At 34.6% G+C, this 16,348-nt stretch overlaps 3 protein-coding genes and 1 pseudogene across 7 annotated transcripts; 2 read left to right on the top strand and 2 right to left on the bottom strand.

The window, feature by feature from the left end:
- Window positions 1–3,314: 3,314 nt before the first annotated feature.
- Window positions 3,315–4,597, bottom strand: LOC142546445 (small ribosomal subunit protein eS4-like). Its single transcript, XM_075654162.1, has 2 exons — window positions 4,394–4,597; window positions 3,315–4,048 (listed from the first exon to the last, which is right to left on the bottom strand). The coding sequence occupies exons 1-2, from the start codon at window positions 4,580–4,582 to the stop codon at window positions 3,614–3,616; spliced, it is 624 nt and encodes a 207-aa protein (XP_075510277.1). The 5' UTR covers window positions 4,583–4,597; the 3' UTR covers window positions 3,315–3,613.
- A 3,209-nt stretch (window positions 4,598–7,806) lies between these two features.
- Window positions 7,807–9,111, top strand: LOC142544750 (gamma-interferon-responsive lysosomal thiol protein). Its single transcript, XM_075651787.1, has 5 exons — window positions 7,807–8,244; window positions 8,324–8,389; window positions 8,464–8,604; window positions 8,697–8,789; window positions 8,879–9,111. Exons 1-5 carry the CDS (start codon window positions 7,915–7,917, stop codon window positions 9,008–9,010), a joined length of 762 nt encoding a protein of 253 aa, XP_075507902.1. The 5' UTR covers window positions 7,807–7,914; the 3' UTR covers window positions 9,011–9,111.
- Window positions 9,112–9,382: 271 nt separating this feature from the next.
- Window positions 9,383–12,071, top strand: LOC142546446 (xylan O-acetyltransferase 1-like; annotated as a pseudogene).
- A 32-nt stretch (window positions 12,072–12,103) lies between these two features.
- LOC142546444 (importin subunit beta-1-like) lies at window positions 12,104–15,945 on the bottom strand. 5 transcript variants are annotated; one of them, XM_075654159.1, is made up of 3 exons: window positions 15,607–15,945; window positions 12,607–15,059; window positions 12,104–12,491 (listed from the first exon to the last, which is right to left on the bottom strand). In XM_075654159.1, exons 2-3 carry the CDS (start codon window positions 15,024–15,026, stop codon window positions 12,287–12,289), a joined length of 2,625 nt encoding a protein of 874 aa, XP_075510274.1. In that variant the 5' UTR covers window positions 15,027–15,059; window positions 15,607–15,945; the 3' UTR covers window positions 12,104–12,286. The 5 variants fall into 5 exon arrangements, with proteins under 5 accessions (XP_075510274.1, XP_075510272.1, XP_075510273.1 ...); XM_075654157.1 differs by having other exon boundaries at window positions 15,611–15,945; XM_075654158.1 differs by having other exon boundaries at window positions 12,607–15,031; window positions 15,611–15,945.
- Between the last annotated feature and the right edge of the window lie 403 nt (window positions 15,946–16,348).

Below are 16,348 nucleotides of genomic sequence, written 5' to 3'. Positions count from 1 at the left end.
TTTAGCATTATCCGTAGGAAATTCAATGTAATATAATTTGTACTACATGTATTATAAAATGAGTGCAAAAGATATTTGTTTAAAAATTTTATATGTTATAAATCTAAGGATATTCTTGAATGAAAGGATTTCAAATCCATGGATTTCAATATATTCAAATGTATTTTTGTTATTTAGAGAAGTAATATCATAAACTTCAAATCCACTCATTTCATGTTTATATAGTAGTAGTTCATGTTAATTATGATATTTTTCAAGTCCACCCAATAATAATATTATTTGAAATTTATTCTACTTTATATAAATAATAATATGTAAATAAATCATGTGTAGATTCAATATTTGATATATTGTTTCATTGTTAACAATAAAATTATAATTGTAATACATAAATTTGAAATCAATTTAACCAAGCGCAATCTAAATAAATTAATAATTGTTGAAAAACATATTAGTAATAAATATTATAATTTTGTATAAATTAGACATTGGAGAAAATATAATATAAAATTGATATCACAATAGTTATTAAAATTAAATTTGAGAGAAGAAAAAAGTATAATACATAACGTTGACCACTTATTTTACCACGTGTTATTGATTTAGTGAAAAATAAAAATATAATATAAATAATATATTCTAAACCTTAAATTAAATTATTGCGTCAAATGTTTTCTTCTTTTATATTTTCAATTCATATTGCTTTCACTATTTTTTTTGTCATCAGTTTTTTCTTCTCTGTGAAAAACAATATTCTCGCCATCTTCATTAGCAAATCTTATGAGAAGAAATGTATATCCTTCTCTATTTGATGCCTCTACAAATCTCAACACAAATTAAATGTTTTGTAGACAAAAAAAAGTTTGTTTCATCAAGCAAATAAAACCAAAGAATTTTGTTATTTCAGTATTCTACAAAATATTTATTTTTTGTAAAAAAATATTTTAACTTAATCTACAAGCAAATAAAATCAATGAATTTTGTTATTCTATCTTCTAGACAACTGAATACAAAAATTTATGCAATATGTTATTTAAATACAAAAATTCAAAATTACGATAACATATTTTTTTTATATTTCATACTATATTATGGGAAGCATTAAATTTGTATAGATTAATTTTTTTCTGAGAAACTTCTTGCATATATAACTCATTCAAAAGATTATAGATTTACAAAATAAAACAAATCATATTCAGTTTAATATTTTGTGAAAAATATATGTTCACTTCATCTACAAGCAAATAAAAATAAATAATTTGACCTTTCTTATTATCAATCATAACTCATAAGGAGAAATATTGAGCAATAATGAATAATTTTTGTAAAGATTTATTCATAATAATTTTAAAAATTTATCTTCAAAGATATGTCATTTCGGATTACATAAATCTATAATTGATTTACTTATATCCATCCTTTATAAAAATACATCTTCGTCAATTGCAAGATCATCAAATAAGTAATTGTTATAGTTTCTGATCTTTACAAAGACGAAAAATAGTTAAAATTAGTAAAACTGTATGTATTCAATCATATATTGTTAAATTTTAATAATAAACTAAGGCTTTGAAAAATATTAGTTGGATTTTTTTATAAAGAAAAATAGATAGAATAAATACTCACGAAATATTTATAAGGTCATCTTTCTTCTATATCCAATAATGCTTTGTATCATTTTTGTAAAATGTAATTAACCGTCGAACCTTCTTCGTAACACCAACCCACATGATTTAATTATTTGGATTCATTATTTTAATTCGTCGTTTTAAATTAATTATTCCCAATTAATGCAAAATAGAGTATATTTTATATCATGTCCTTACATAAATTATGTTTTTTGTGGAAAAAATTCACTATATTTACAACCAAATAAAACAAAAGAATTTTGGTATTTCAATATTGTACAAACTAATTTTTTGGGAAAAAATTATTTTCGCTTCATCTATAAACAAATACAACCCATGATTTTTTGTATTTCAATATTCTCAAATTAATATTTTGCGGAAAAAAATATGTTCAATTCATCTACAAGAAAATAAAAACCAAAGAATTTTGGAGTTTCAATCTTCTTGGCAACTTGATCCTTGGCCCTTGCCTAGCATACGTAGATTGATAATCTTGACATCATCATAATAATTGATTTTACAAAAACTTGCTCACCAAATTAAAGATAAACTTCTTGCATATATAAAAGCATTCAAAAGATTATAAATCTACAAAATAAAATAAATCACATTCAAACAAATATTTTTGTGAAAAACATTTGTTCACTTTATCTACAAGTAAATAAAAACCAAATAACTTTAACTTTGTCTATGGAGAAGTAGTGAGTATTGCTAATGAATAATTTTTATAAAAATTTATTTATCATAATTTTAAAAATTTACATTCAAAGATATATCTTTTAATGTTACAAAAACTATAACTGATTTATCAATATATATCTCTTATAAAAATAATCATTCGTTAATTGCAAGAATCTCTCATAAAATAATTGTTATAGTTTCTAGCCGTTTAAAAAGAGGAAAATATAGTTAAAATTAATACAAATATATTATTCAATCTATATCGTTAAATTTTCATAATAAACCAAGGCTTTGAACAATATTAGTTGACTTTCTTTTTGATAAAGAAATATAGATAAAATAAATATCAATGAAATATTTATTAGAATTATCTATATTTATATCTGATAATTCTTGTATCATTTTGTAAATGTAATTAAATATCGAACCTTCTTCATGACACCAACCTTGTTAAACCAAAAACAAAATTAGTTTAATTATTTGGCTTCATTAGTTTAATTCTTCATTTTAAAATAATTAATCTTAATGAACTGTGGAAAAAATATTTTCGCTTTATTTACGAGAAAATAAAACAAAAAAATTTTGTTATTTTAATCTTCTGCAAATTAACTTTTTTTGTGAAAAAATCTACAAATTAAGTTTTTTGTGAAAAAATTCTTTTTCACTTCATCTATAAGCAAATAAAACCAATATATTTTGGTATCTCAATCTTTTCAAATTAATATTTTTTGTGAAAAAAGTTTGTTCAATTCATCTACAAGAAAATAAAAATCAAAGAATTTTAAAGTTTCAGTTTTTTTGGCAACTTAATCATTATCTAACATAAAAGTAGTTTGACAATTTTATCTTTATCATAATAACTAATTTGACAAAAACATCCTCACTAAATTTTTCCATGTACGTACAAACTAAGGACAAAGTTGATATAATATATATAATATAGATGTATAGATTTGTCATCAGAATATTCATTTTGTTTTTGTTTTGGTTTCCACACAAGAGCACTTGAATACTAACGACCCTTACTCGTAACTAGTGACTAGAAAAACAAACTCTAAAGGTCAAAGACACGAAACTCTCGAATTTCGCATCAAGTGTACAATGCAAAACTATCCAAATGAAGCTTCCTCAAAATTTGCCAAGAAAAAAAAATTTTCTAACTTTGGATGGCAACACCACAAATTCTTCGAGAAAGATACTACAATTATGATAGAAAGGATGAGATCTGATGCCGGCCACCATTTGTCACACTGGTGAAGCTCAAACGACCTTAACAAATAAGTCAAAGGAAACTTTGAAGGTGTCTAAGCTGTTGCTGCAGACTGTGCGGCAATCCTCTTCCTGGCCTCCTCAATGATAGACAACTTAATACCTTTGCCCTTCGGAAGAGACATCCAAGGCTTAGCACCCTTGCCAATTGTGAAAACATTGCCCAATCGAGTTGCAAACTCATGTCCAGTAGCATCCTGGACGTGAATAGTCTCAAAACTTCCCTTGTGCTTCTCACGGTTCTTGATTACTCCTACTCGTCCCCTGTTCCTACCACCAGTCACCATCACAACGTTCCCAACGTCAAACTTGATGAAATCAACAATCTTGCTGGTTTCAAGATCAAGTTTGATGGTGTCATTGGCCTTGATGAGTGGATCTGGATAGCGAATAGTCCTTCTATCATAGGTATTGAGATAAGGAATACCCTTCTTCCCAAACTGAACTGAACGAACTTTGCACAGCTTGAACTGCAACAAAATAAATGTGTAAATATTTTTAAAACAGCGTCAAAGCAGTCTCCAAACAACAAAATATCATTTTTAAACAAAAAAGATTGAGTAATAAAAATAGAAACGTAGAATCATGTAGTTCATGATCCATAAAACCATTAAATTAGTCCCAAAACTATCTAATATCACTTCCAGCCGAGTACTGAAGACAGTTCATCCTGTTCATATTTGCTCACATTCAGCTCATCCAGTATGGACCATAAATTCAGTTGAATTTGAACAAGAAATAATCACATAATCTAATGATGATACAGGTATAAGACACAATAGACCAGAAACGTGAAATAAAAAAAAAGACTTGACCTTGGCCTCCTCATCCCGGATAGAGTGTAGACGGAATCGTCCCTTGGTGTCATAAAGCAAGCGAAAATTCTCGTTGGTCTTTGGAATGGAGACAACATCTACAAAAGGAGATAGGGGATACAACAGGTGAACCAGTTCACATAAATAAATGACGCGAAGATTGTCAAAGCACATAAAGTGAAGCACCATAAGACAGCCAAAAACAAACTAGTGCTATTTTTTTTTGCAGGAATACAACATATGATTCTTGCAAAAACCACACAATGCCATTGCATAAACTAGTTCAGTCTGATTGTCTACATGGAATCCCTACAGGTTTCCAAGAAAAAAAATTTTAGCACTTAGCCATTCTCGAATCTTCAAAGAACTTTCAAGGGTATAGATACATTAGGATTAAGAAAGATAAACAATTTTGAGGTCAAATAGTACACAATAAACCCCATCAAGGATTCCTGCCAATAAAATCAAAATTCACCACATGCTCACGCACTATAATATAGAACTTACAATACTAGCCTGATGAAAGCTCAAACTTCAAATTCTAGATATTTTGAATGCTACTAATAAATGAATACTAACGCAAACTTACGGTCATAATACCGCTTCTCAAGGTTCTTGTATCCTATAGCTTGGGCAACATCGACGGGTTTTAGATATTTTGAATGTTACTAATAAATGAATACTAACGCAAACTTATGGCCTTTGTTGGAAACCCCAAAGCCCAAAAAGGAACTGCCTCATAAAATACCAAAACTTATCATCCGACTCTCTTTCCAATTTTATGGCTTTCCGGGGCGTCGGCGTCCTGTCCAGCCCAATAACATTAGGCACTCCCTTCATAAATATAACCAAAAAAATTATCACCAACTTAAATACCATAAAAAAAAAGAACATCATTTTTTAGAGATCAATGCCTTCAATAATCAAAACAACCACCACCATCATCAAATATTCCAATTTATCAACACACACCTAAATAATGCATTATACCTATAAACAGATTGAAGGAATACCATAAAAAAAAAGAACATCATTTTTTAGAGATCAATGCCTTCAATAATCAAAACAACCACCACCATCATCAAATATTCCAATTTATCAACACACACCTAAATAATGCATTATACCTATAAACAGATTGAAGGAAAAACATCCAAGCTGAGGAGGAACAGATTGAAGGAAAAACATCCAAGCTGAGGAGGTCGACAATACAAGACTGCAGCAAGCGCTCACTTAATCTTAAGTTGGTTTTGAGAGCTTATTTTTAGTTCTTGTTGCTTCATATCTGATCAACATGCACAGATACAGTTTAGATATTAATTTCATGCATATATTTTTCAATATCCACCAATGATAAAAGTGTAGACTCGTAAAATATGCGGTGCTGTTCATGCTCGAGGTTCTGAGCTAAGCAATTTCACGATCAAGTTCCAGAATATATCTGTCATAAAAAAACTCAGCTAAACTACAATCTGGCAACTAATCTGAAAAAACTAGAACCATAAAATTTTTGAGAACAAGAAGAAGTTCAAAACACCTGCCACAGCTTCTTGTCTTCTTTCCTGTAAGGAACAGAGTTCTCCTTAAGCTCCATCTCGTGAAGCTTATCAGCAATTTCCTCGGCCCGGGTCAAGAATTGAACAACCGGGTTGGCCCGAAACTCTTCCCACTACTTCTTATTCTCCGTTATCTCTTCAGGCGTCGCGTCCTCTCTCTTATAAAAAACGGGGTCATCGTTCAGAATTTTCTCAACCTCCGGGGAATGCCGGTAATCAGGCGTATTCTCGCACTCCCAATAGAACTGGTCCAACATTTTGCGGTGTTTCCCAGGATTATCATCTGGTTCCACTTTGGATTTTCTGGAAAATGGGTTGCTTATGGAAGGAGAGGAAATTGATTGGTTGAAAAAGGATCGATGGTGGGTTTTTGAACCAGTTTTCTCCGAAGGGATTGAAGTTAACAGACGCCATTAACATTCAAAATCGAACATAAATTCGAAGAAGAGAGCCAAAAGTGGATAGAATCAAGCAACAGAAGCAGCAGGCGGAGAATGGAGAAGACGGAGTCCTCCAGTGAAGTGTGTTCATGGGCCAGGCTCAGATGTGTGTGATACACAAGTTAAAGATTTATATAAGATTTTTAAATTTTACAAGAAGTAAATATATATCTAAAATAAGTTTGAAATTATTTTTAAAAAATTAGCAGGCAAACGGATGGCATTAGCATAGGGAGCAAACAACTTTATTAAAAAAAAAAATTAATGGCAACAAAAACTTGTGTGAGATGGTCTCACGAGTTATATTTTGTAAGACAGATATCTTATTTTGGTCATCCATGAAAAGTATTACTTTTTATGCTAAGAGTATTAATTTTTATTGTGAATATCGACATGGTTGACCTATCTCACGTATAAAGATTCGTGATACCGTATTACAAGAAATTCACTCTAAAAGCATTTGTGTGCTTTACCAATCAGATTCCTACATTGGGCCTCTTGATCCTCAGACTAGCGCCCATTTTATCTGGTGCATTGACCTACACATAGGCACGGATCCAAAAATAAGAGTTAGGAGGGCTTGAACTCAATATGATAAGTTATATATTATTAAAAAAAATTACATTATATCGTTCAACGAAGTTGTGCTCTACGAGATTCTTAAAATCATCAATAATAGAATTTACATCAATATGTTTAGCTAAATCTCGTTCAATATAGAGTGTCAAATAATCGACAAAAAAAAAAAAAAAAGAAAATTCATGATATTGAGTATTTAAAAATTGAAAATTCATCATACATATTTAAAAATTTCCATTCACATCATGCAATTTTTAAATAAGTACCGAATGGGTTCGATTATCCTATTGTTCCTCCCTTCCAACAACAGCCATACCCAAAACATTCGTGCTTCCATTTTTTTGTGAGATTTGGTCATCAATATTTTTTTCCATGTTCTTCTATTCCACCACATGTTTGTTAAGAGGATCTCAGATCACTTTTATGTTCCTTACAGTTGGATCTGCATGTAAATGGGTTGGGTTGGGCTGTGGTTGGCTGGACTGGACATGACATTGGTGGATGGGCTAAAATTTAACTTAAGTAGTAAAAAAAAAAAGAGGGCTGAGCTACAGCCCAGTATAGCCCTTTAATGGATCCGTACACACATAATAAGTTTTTGGTATAGGTGTATTTCTTGAACACACGTGAATTTTTTACAATTGCTATTAAATAGCTTACCAACTACACTCACGAATTTTTTACAATTGCTATTAAATAGCTTACCAACTCACCAAACTCCAATTACTATTTACCTCAAATTAACATGAGCAAAAGAGAAACATATCCCACAAATTACATAGTATTTGATCAATTCATCATAGGGCAAGTGTGCATTAAATCAAAGTACAGATTGTGCAATAAATGGAAACCAATCCACAGAGGAAAAGTCAAAAAGTCGTAAACACGAATAAAGAAAAAATAATAGAGGCAACTTTGTTTGATAGCTTGCACACACCACAATAAAATGGAGCATCATAGCAAATCAAATCAAGAAATGGCTTCCAAAAGACTCGTTCTTGGGTTCATTTCTACATGTTCTCTGGCAATTCTTTGGTCACTTTCTCAAGACAACAATGTTTCTGCAAATAGCCTATTGGACGATTCATCGGTTCTTGATTCTGAAGACAAGGTTAACTTATCTGTGTACTACGAATCCCTGTGCCCATTTTGTGCAAACTTCATCGTGAACCATCTGGTGAAGGTTTTTCAGACGGATCTTATCAGCATTGTGAATCTTAGGCTAGTCCCTTGGGGCAACACCCAGATTTCACCGAACAATTCTTGGATTTGTCAGGTTCCCAAGATTTAATTCCCTCATTGTTCTGCAATAAATACACAATTTCTCATATCTAACTTCTATGAATCTGCTGTAGCATGGTGCAGATGAGTGTCAGTTGGATGTTGTAGAGGCCTGCGCCATTAACAAATGGCCTACAGTGGTAATTTTCGCCATCCCGAATTAGCATCTTCGGTTTTCATTTTCGGGACTAAAATTTTTCAGTTATTGATACAGGAGACACACTTCAAGTTCATATACTGTGTAGAGACTCTACATTTGATGAACAGACACACAGACTGGCAATCTTGTTTCGGTTCCACCGGTTTGGATCCGAAGCCCCTCGAAAATTGCTATAATAGTGGTCTTGGCTATAAGGTTAGCTAGCTTTTCTTTCACTGATATCTATCATTGCCCAAATACTTGTATTAGTGTTACATCAGTAAGCAAGAAATTAGAACGTAATGCAGCTCGAAAAAGTTTATGCGGATGAAACAGCTGGTCTCAACCCTCGGCACAGATTTGTGCCATGGGTGGTCGTCAATAATCAGCCTCTCCAAGAAGTTAGCGTCCCTATTACTCGTTTTCTTTGTTTCTTCACACACTGAGACAACTTGTAAACACTTTGCCTCAATTTTTTTTATGAGTGTAGGATTTCCAGAGATTTGTGGACTACATATGTAAAACTTACAGGGGAAACAAGATGCCCGAGGCTTGCAAATCGAGTTCGTTTGAAATCGAAGCAGCAGCTAATTCCACACCTCAAGTTTGCTATGTTACCTGACTGCTTGCTTATATGCTGCTGAATTAAATATCTATGTATCAAATTTATTTATTTCAGTTTTAATTATATAAAAATTTGACTAAGAAAACATTTGGATGATATATTTGAAATTGAAAATTCATTGATTTGAAATGAGATATAGTTAAAACTTTGGGTCCATGATTTTAGTTGTAGTAAACCTAACAAACATTTAATATGGGCCAATGATTTTGGGTCAATATGTTTACGTTTTGTCCGAGCAACATTGATCGTGGATTCATGGTTTTAAATGTCATATACACATATTTTCTATCCAATTAATATTTACTCGGGTCTTATGACAAATTTAGGTTGATACAAAACGAGACAAACATTGGATAAATCTATTACTATTATCAAGGAACAACACCACGTAATTATCTTGGTCTCTTGGTGGGTCTATTCAAATTTAGTATGATAAAAAAAAAAAAGAGAGAAAACTCGTACTATCTTCCACTTGCAATTTTGAAATTTTTACATTCTTTGTGATAGGTAAAGTAACTCAAAATTTTACATAGCTAAACCTCAAAACTACTATGGAAAATGACAAGAACCATTCGCTCGCATTTAATAGAATTCTAATAGAAAAGAAATCTGACCTAAGATACGATCATCTTTGCGTTAATACGTGGCAGATAATGAAATATGCCCCCTTAGGGAAGCCCACGAAGCAAAAGAAAAAATTATGGAAACAGGAAGTTTATGTAGAATTGATTGCCGAATGCCACATTTTTAATCCCATGCAGGCCAAAAATCAGATACACGTACTACACTCACAGATAAACTCCAGAAGTACAAAAATTCTGACGCCAAAATCAGCAACTCGTCCTCATGCATAGTTACACTGCTTTCACTATCCCTTTTTGGGGGTCTTAATATTCACCAAAGATGTAACTTTAGCTACTCTCAGATGGCCTGCGTTCCAAATGTTCCAAGGGTACAAGTACAAAGCCAATTTTCTTGAACAAATCTGCAGCAATCTAAGTGAGGAAGAGGAGATAGAACTGCCACGAGAAAGCTGTGATTTGTCACAGGGAAAATGGGTTTTTGATACCTCCCCCGGCCTCTCTACAAAGAAGAGGAATGTGCTTACTTAACTTCACATGTCGACACTTGTGTGAAGAATGGTAGAAAGGACGCACTGTATCAGAACTGGAGATGGCAACCCAATGATTGTTCTTTACCAAGTACGCACTCATGGGTAATCTAATTATTTAGTACTCTACACACTCAACACGTATATAGAGAGAATTCGAATATTTTTCATTAGAAGGGTTTTGCTTCATCCAGCTGGTGTGGTTTAACTTTTGATAGCTACTTTTTAGTGTTGATTTTATGAGTGATTAACTTCAATAATGTATCGATTGGTTGAGGTTTAAAGCCAAGATGTTCCTGGAGACACTACGGGCAAAGAGACTTTTGTTCGGGGGATTCAGTGAACAGAAATCAATGGGAGTCCATGATTTGCTTGCTCCACTCTGCTACTCATCCCACCAGGGCAACCTGGAAAATGGGAGCTCCATTCTCTGTTTTCTCGATTCAGGTTTGGCTCTCCTTGAACTAAAACGGGTGCTGAAAGATTTCAAATAACTAATGATCCTTTTGTTTATTTGTGACTACAAAATATTTATCATTGTCGGTTGATCAATTATTAAAAACCCTTAAAAGCTAGTGCATACATTATTTTTTATATCAAATTGAAGATATGAGGGGTGGCGGGGGTGTCTATGTCTCTAGGATTCTTGGATTTGCATGGTCGGAGTCCTCGTTAATTATATCTTTTTATTACAACATTGGGGCGGGACGAGGGAGAGGATCAGGGATTCTTTTTTTAACTTTACATGCATTTAAACTTTAAGGCATGCATCTTTCTCAAAAAAAAAAGGGGGGTTTGTGGAGAAAAGTCTCGTTAATTCTTATTCCATATTAAACATGTTTTTAGATATGATGAGACAAGTCACAATTCTTAATTTGATCTCTTTATATTTGTTTTGCAATCTAATAATTTATCCTTAAGAGAGTTTAGCATCGAATTTGTAATGTGAAGCAATATAATGTGACAACTGAGTTTTATTGGGCGCCATTCCTGGTTGAATCAAATTCAGATGATCCACGAAATCACAGCATATCCCAAAGAATTATAATGGCAGAATCCATTTCCAAGCATGGATCCCACTGGAAGGATGCAGATATTCTACTCTTTAACATTTACATATGGTGGATGAAAAGTCGTGCCATTAAACTCCTGTAAGTAACCAAGTATAGACAGTACTGTATCTAAATATTCAACTAGGGGCTAGAAGAATTTAAAGTTCCCACTACTATGAAGTTAAAAATTATGAACTGACGCATCAATTATGTAGGTCCTGTTTATGCCATCATTTCTCATTTGTGTTGATGATATCAATAGGGAATTGGAATTTTTTTTGACTCATGAAACAGAAAAGGGTCATTTGATGAAGGATCTATGGAATATGACGAGGTTGAACGATCCCGAGCATATGAACTAGTTTTGACAAAATGGGCCAAGTGGCCGAGGCAAAATGCTTGTCACAAACGTATTTCAACGTTTTGTCACCATGTCGCCAGTCCGTCAACAGTTATTTCCCCTGAATCCTAATGATTGTTGGATACATTAAGGTGAGACTGAAACGTTGCAATGTAACTACGCAGGAGCTTAAATTGGAACAACAACAATGAGATTGCTTGTGCTAGAGAGACAACTCCAATATTCAACAATTCTATGGCATAAGCGGTGGGCACAGACAGAAGGTTGCTTGACATTGCATGAAACGTGACCAGGGCAATAGAAGTTCCAGTGACCTTGTTAGACATTAGTACACTATCTGAGTACAGAAAAGATGCGCATACCTCAGTTTACACCATTAGCCAAGGAAAGCTTTTGACATCCGAGCAGAAGGCTGATTCAGTTACATTTGCTGATTGTTTGCATTGGTGGATTCCAGGGGTGCTCGACACATGGAACGAGTTTATTATACCTATATTATCAGATCTTGATGCAAAGAATGTGTACGAATGTTGATTGAAGTACAATATACAACTCAACTCAATAAGTAAGAAAAGACCATTAAATTAATGGTGGTCACAGATTTATAATAATGCAGCAGCAAAACTTGTGACACGATCAAGCATACTAAGATCATAGTGTACATGACATTGACCCACACCTTCGTGAGTACACAGACAGCTTAATACGTAGAAACATATAAGAATTGGATGAAAGCTGAGACACAATGCTCAGCTATTTACAGAAAATGCACGACCAATCATTCCTTGTGTCCATGCAGCTGTTTCTTTCAGCTGTTCATCATCCGACTGAAGGCACTCGCCTAATAATTCTGCACAGAATGAACAATCCTTGAACAGCGTCTTTATATTTGACCCCAGTGCATCTGCTACGTCACCCAAAACTGCCGCCGCTGCTTTTGTCACACTCTCATCCCTGTGAGTTTGCCAGTAGAAGCATTACAATGCTAAATAATAATTATTATTATAAAAATAATAATAAAAAAAAGGAATGAGAATGATAGATGAACAAATGAATTTAGTCCATATACCTCTGTTTGTCTTTGGCAACCAAGTCTATGAACTGCAGAAGATGAGGAGCATATGGTAGCATGAGCTCAGCCTTGGAATTCTTGAATCCCTGAAGAATCCCGGAATAACCCTCGAAAATACTTCGTCTGAGCAGGTTTCCATAGTCCATCATCTCTTCGTCATTGTAATCCATCTGAGCACACACTTCTGAAGCGTTCTGCATCATTGGTAGTACATAACTGATGTACTTTTCAAAATGTTCACTGATTGCAAGAGCGATGTCACCAAAGCAAGAAAATATAGCAGGCTTAACTGAGCGGTGTAATTCAGCACTGGAGAGATCCTTGAGCAGAAGTGTCATTATCCCATCACAATATGGTAAGATCTTTTCATCCAATGCACGGGAAATGTCGCCAACAACCCCAACTGAAATGGCGCAAACCTGATATTCCTCAAAATTTTGCAAACCCATCTCTAAATATTTATAGAACTCTTGCATGTACTTCCCGAACTCTCGCCCGGTGGCATAGGCCAGTGCACCAATAGCAAGCATAGCTTCTTCATGAACTGTAGAACTACGGCAAGCAAAAACATTGAGGAAGAGCAGCATGATTTGATCAGCCACCTGTAATATTATGGGCTTAGTTTCATCTGCACTGCTTAGTTTTTGAATGATAACCTGAAGCACACCACAAAGAGATGCTTGTAAATCTCCTTGCTTTTCCCTGTCGTCAGACGATATAATTTGAAGATTTAAAGTTTGTTCCAGCTTAGACATGACAACAGGGAGAAGTTTGGCAATGATCTGAGATATCTCAACGAGGTTTGAACTCCTAACAACCTCGTTTAGTGTTTCATAAGCAGAAGATCTGAGTTTAGAGTCACTGCCATCAGTCCGATCGGCTGCGATGATCAGAGAAGTCATGATATCTGGAACGTAATGTGTGAAAAGGGAAGAGCTTGGCCCAGCATCCTCGTACCCCTGAGCGAGAAAATAAATAGCTCCACAAACCTTCTCAGCCACATGTGGAGCATCTTTTATACTTTCCAACAAGACGCCCAAAATTTTCTGAAGGTTAGCAGGCGTGATTACAGAGAAACCACTAGCCGGTGAGTGCAGCAACTCAAAGATACGACTAAGAGTCCAAGCAGTCGTATCTTTCACGTGACTGTTTTCATCTTTCATCGCATTGAGCAGGAAATCTAGCCCAGCATTCACCATGGGGGATAGCTTCTCAATGCTTGGACCTTCGAGGATTGAGCCGAATGCATATGTAGCGGCCTCCCGTGATCTCCAGTCGGCCTTCGATATGTTTGTTTCTACAAAAGGCATAACCAGAGGAACAACAGCATCCCCAACAGTCCTGGAAACAAGACAAAGGCACGTGCCACCAGCCATGGCTAGATTCCAAATCCCATCATCCTGGTCTTGGTCCTCATCCTGCTTAAGTAGAGTTTCGAGCAGCATAGGCACTAAAGTTGGTAGAGCTTTTTCAATAAAATGAGAGTGAGAAGCAATAGAATCACCACTCTCCGGGACTTCGTAGTCTTGAAGCTCTAATTCTTCATCACAAATGGAGCTCCAGAACTCTACTGCTTGAAGGGCAACGGCCTCCTCATCTCCTCTGACTGCATTAGATGTAAGCTCAAAGATCTTTTGCATATAAGGTTCAAGTACCTCATAGTATGTAGATGCAATGGAAACTAGACACTCAAATGCGGCCTGTCTGATTTCTGTCTCTTTTGCCAATGCAGCATCACATGTCACCTTCATGATATAGTTCCTCTCCATCTCGTTTTCAAAGTTGGTCCGAGCAAAATCAAGGGCATTCAATAAAGCCTTAGTTGCAGCGAGACGAACTTCCGGGCTTTGCTCTGAAACATTCATTCCTTGAACAACAGCTGTTAGAACAGAATTGACTTCATCCTGAACGAGATCTTCGTGAGATATCTCCTCACACACATAACCAAGTGTTTCAAGTGTAGCCTGTTTCAGGGATGCAGGTTTATCTGGTTGAGTCATATTGGCAAGCAATGAACCAACAAGTTCAGGCCATTCTTTCCGGGGAATTTCAATCGAAGCTATCTTTGCAATTACTTGGGCAGCAGTGTGACTAGCTTCCTGAACAGCGGACCCGAGGGTGTTCAACAGAGAGCTTTTTATCTGACATTTAGAAGTGTTGTCAATTGCTATCCATTGTTGGACAAGCTGATCCTTTGTCGCAGCTTCCTTAGCATCCAAGGAGTTCTTAAGGACAATACCAGCAAGTCTACGAGACTCGGTAGGTTTGCCATCATTGGAAAGTTCAACAGACAACGATAGCAAGAATCCCGGCAAGTTTTGATCCCGGAACTGACCAAGAGTATTTTCTGCCCCAGTCCGAACATTTGCATCAGGGGATTGAGCAGACAATAGATATTGGGTGATCTCCAAAGCCATTTTTCCTGAATTTGGTTGGTTGATATATTAATCCTGAAATTTACACGAGAGAATATAAAAAGTGACAAACTCCTAATGATAATTAAGACAAAATCTGATGAACGTAACATCAAAGACAAACAACATAGGCCCATCACATAATGTTTTCCTCCAGGAATGATTAGACCGAAATACCCCAACACTGTTTCCTGCTTTAATCCACCAAAAGATATTAAATTGGGTAAGCATAATCCAATCATTTCTCCTTAATCTTTCTCCAAATAAAACGAACAGAAATTTATTGGTTAAATAAACAATATCATCAATCACAAGCCGAGCTCAAACCCCGAACTTTGGACTCAAAAACGTCAATGGAAACATCTAATAAATAAACTAAACAGCTTAAAACACCAACTTCAGCACCACCACACAATCACGAAAATTAAACAGTAATAAAATAAACAAACCTCAAAACTATCCATACAAATCGTTTAATTTAAAATCAATCACCTCAACAGCCAAAAACAGACTGGAACATTTCGCAAAATTAACTCACATACAAATAGAACTAAAGTCAAAATTTCAACACAAACACAAGTACCTACCAAAATAACAATAACAAAATCCCTTCAACTTAAACTGCAGCAGCTAGGGTTTACCCTTCTCCTCTTTGCTCCCCCCACCAGCTTCCAGGCGAAACCTTCAACCAATATACAACTTACTTATCTCGAATTGATAAAAAATCCCAATATAGATACGGAAATAACTAAATAAATCTTCGCACTGTCAAAAATGAAAATCGGTGCAGAATTCCGGAGACTAGGGGATTTCGAATAGCGAGAAGAAGCGGGAGCAAATGGACGAGTGACGTTTATTGAAATCGTTCAAAAAGCAGCTGCCCGTTCTGCCCGAATTTGGCCACCTCGTGAAACCCTAAAAGCTATTAACGACGCACGTGGGATCGGGTGTGAAAATACTCCGTTGGGCTGGGTTATGAAATATGAGGCATTACATATTGGGCTCGCTTAATTTGAACTCGTTCACATTTGGGACTGACTTGATAATATGTAAAAAATTTATTTATAAATTTAAGTTAATTATTAATAAAAGTTTTGAGCAATATTAAAATTATCGTAAGATAAAATTTTTAAAAGTTAATTTTCTAAAAAATTCGAATGATCAATATCTTAAGCTAGTCACAAAAAAAAAAAACCGATTGTGCTTAATATTCGTTGTTTTAGCTTCCGAAATACATGTACTGATCCGTAGAGCTGTTAATTAGTTGAGACTATATCGATATTGCTAGTCGATTGGAGTAGAAGGGTTCGACGTCCAAATCTCTA

The sequence above is a fragment of the Primulina tabacum genome, chromosome 5 (genome assembly GCF_025594145.1).
Source record: "Primulina tabacum isolate GXHZ01 chromosome 5, ASM2559414v2, whole genome shotgun sequence".
NCBI classification, from domain to species: domain Eukaryota; kingdom Viridiplantae; phylum Streptophyta; class Magnoliopsida; order Lamiales; family Gesneriaceae; genus Primulina; species Primulina tabacum.
This window is presented reverse-complemented; position numbering and strand designations above follow the sequence as displayed.

Excerpts from the sequence above, each read along its gene's own strand:
- LOC142546444 (XM_075654159.1), bottom strand. The coding sequence starts at position 15,026 with ATGGCTTTGGAGATCACCCAATATCTATTGTCTGCTCAATCCCCTGAT. Across the intron at positions 12,492-12,606 it reads GTTGCCAAAGACAAACAGAG|GGATGAGAGTGTGACAAAAG; the intron begins GTATATGGACTA and ends GCAAACTCACAG.
- LOC142546445 (XM_075654162.1), bottom strand. The coding sequence starts at position 4,582 with ATGGTGCTTCACTTTATGTGCTTTGACAATCTTCGCGTCATTTATTTA. Across the intron at positions 4,049-4,393 it reads TCCGGGATGAGGAGGCCAAG|TTCAAGCTGTGCAAAGTTCG; the intron begins GTCAAGTCTTTT and ends ATTTTGTTGCAG.
- LOC142544750 (XM_075651787.1), top strand. The coding sequence starts at position 7,915 with ATGGAGCATCATAGCAAATCAAATCAAGAAATGGCTTCCAAAAGACTC. Across the intron at positions 8,390-8,463 it reads TTAACAAATGGCCTACAGTG|GAGACACACTTCAAGTTCAT; the intron begins GTAATTTTCGCC and ends TTATTGATACAG. Across the intron at positions 8,605-8,696 it reads ATAGTGGTCTTGGCTATAAG|CTCGAAAAAGTTTATGCGGA; the intron begins GTTAGCTAGCTT and ends AACGTAATGCAG.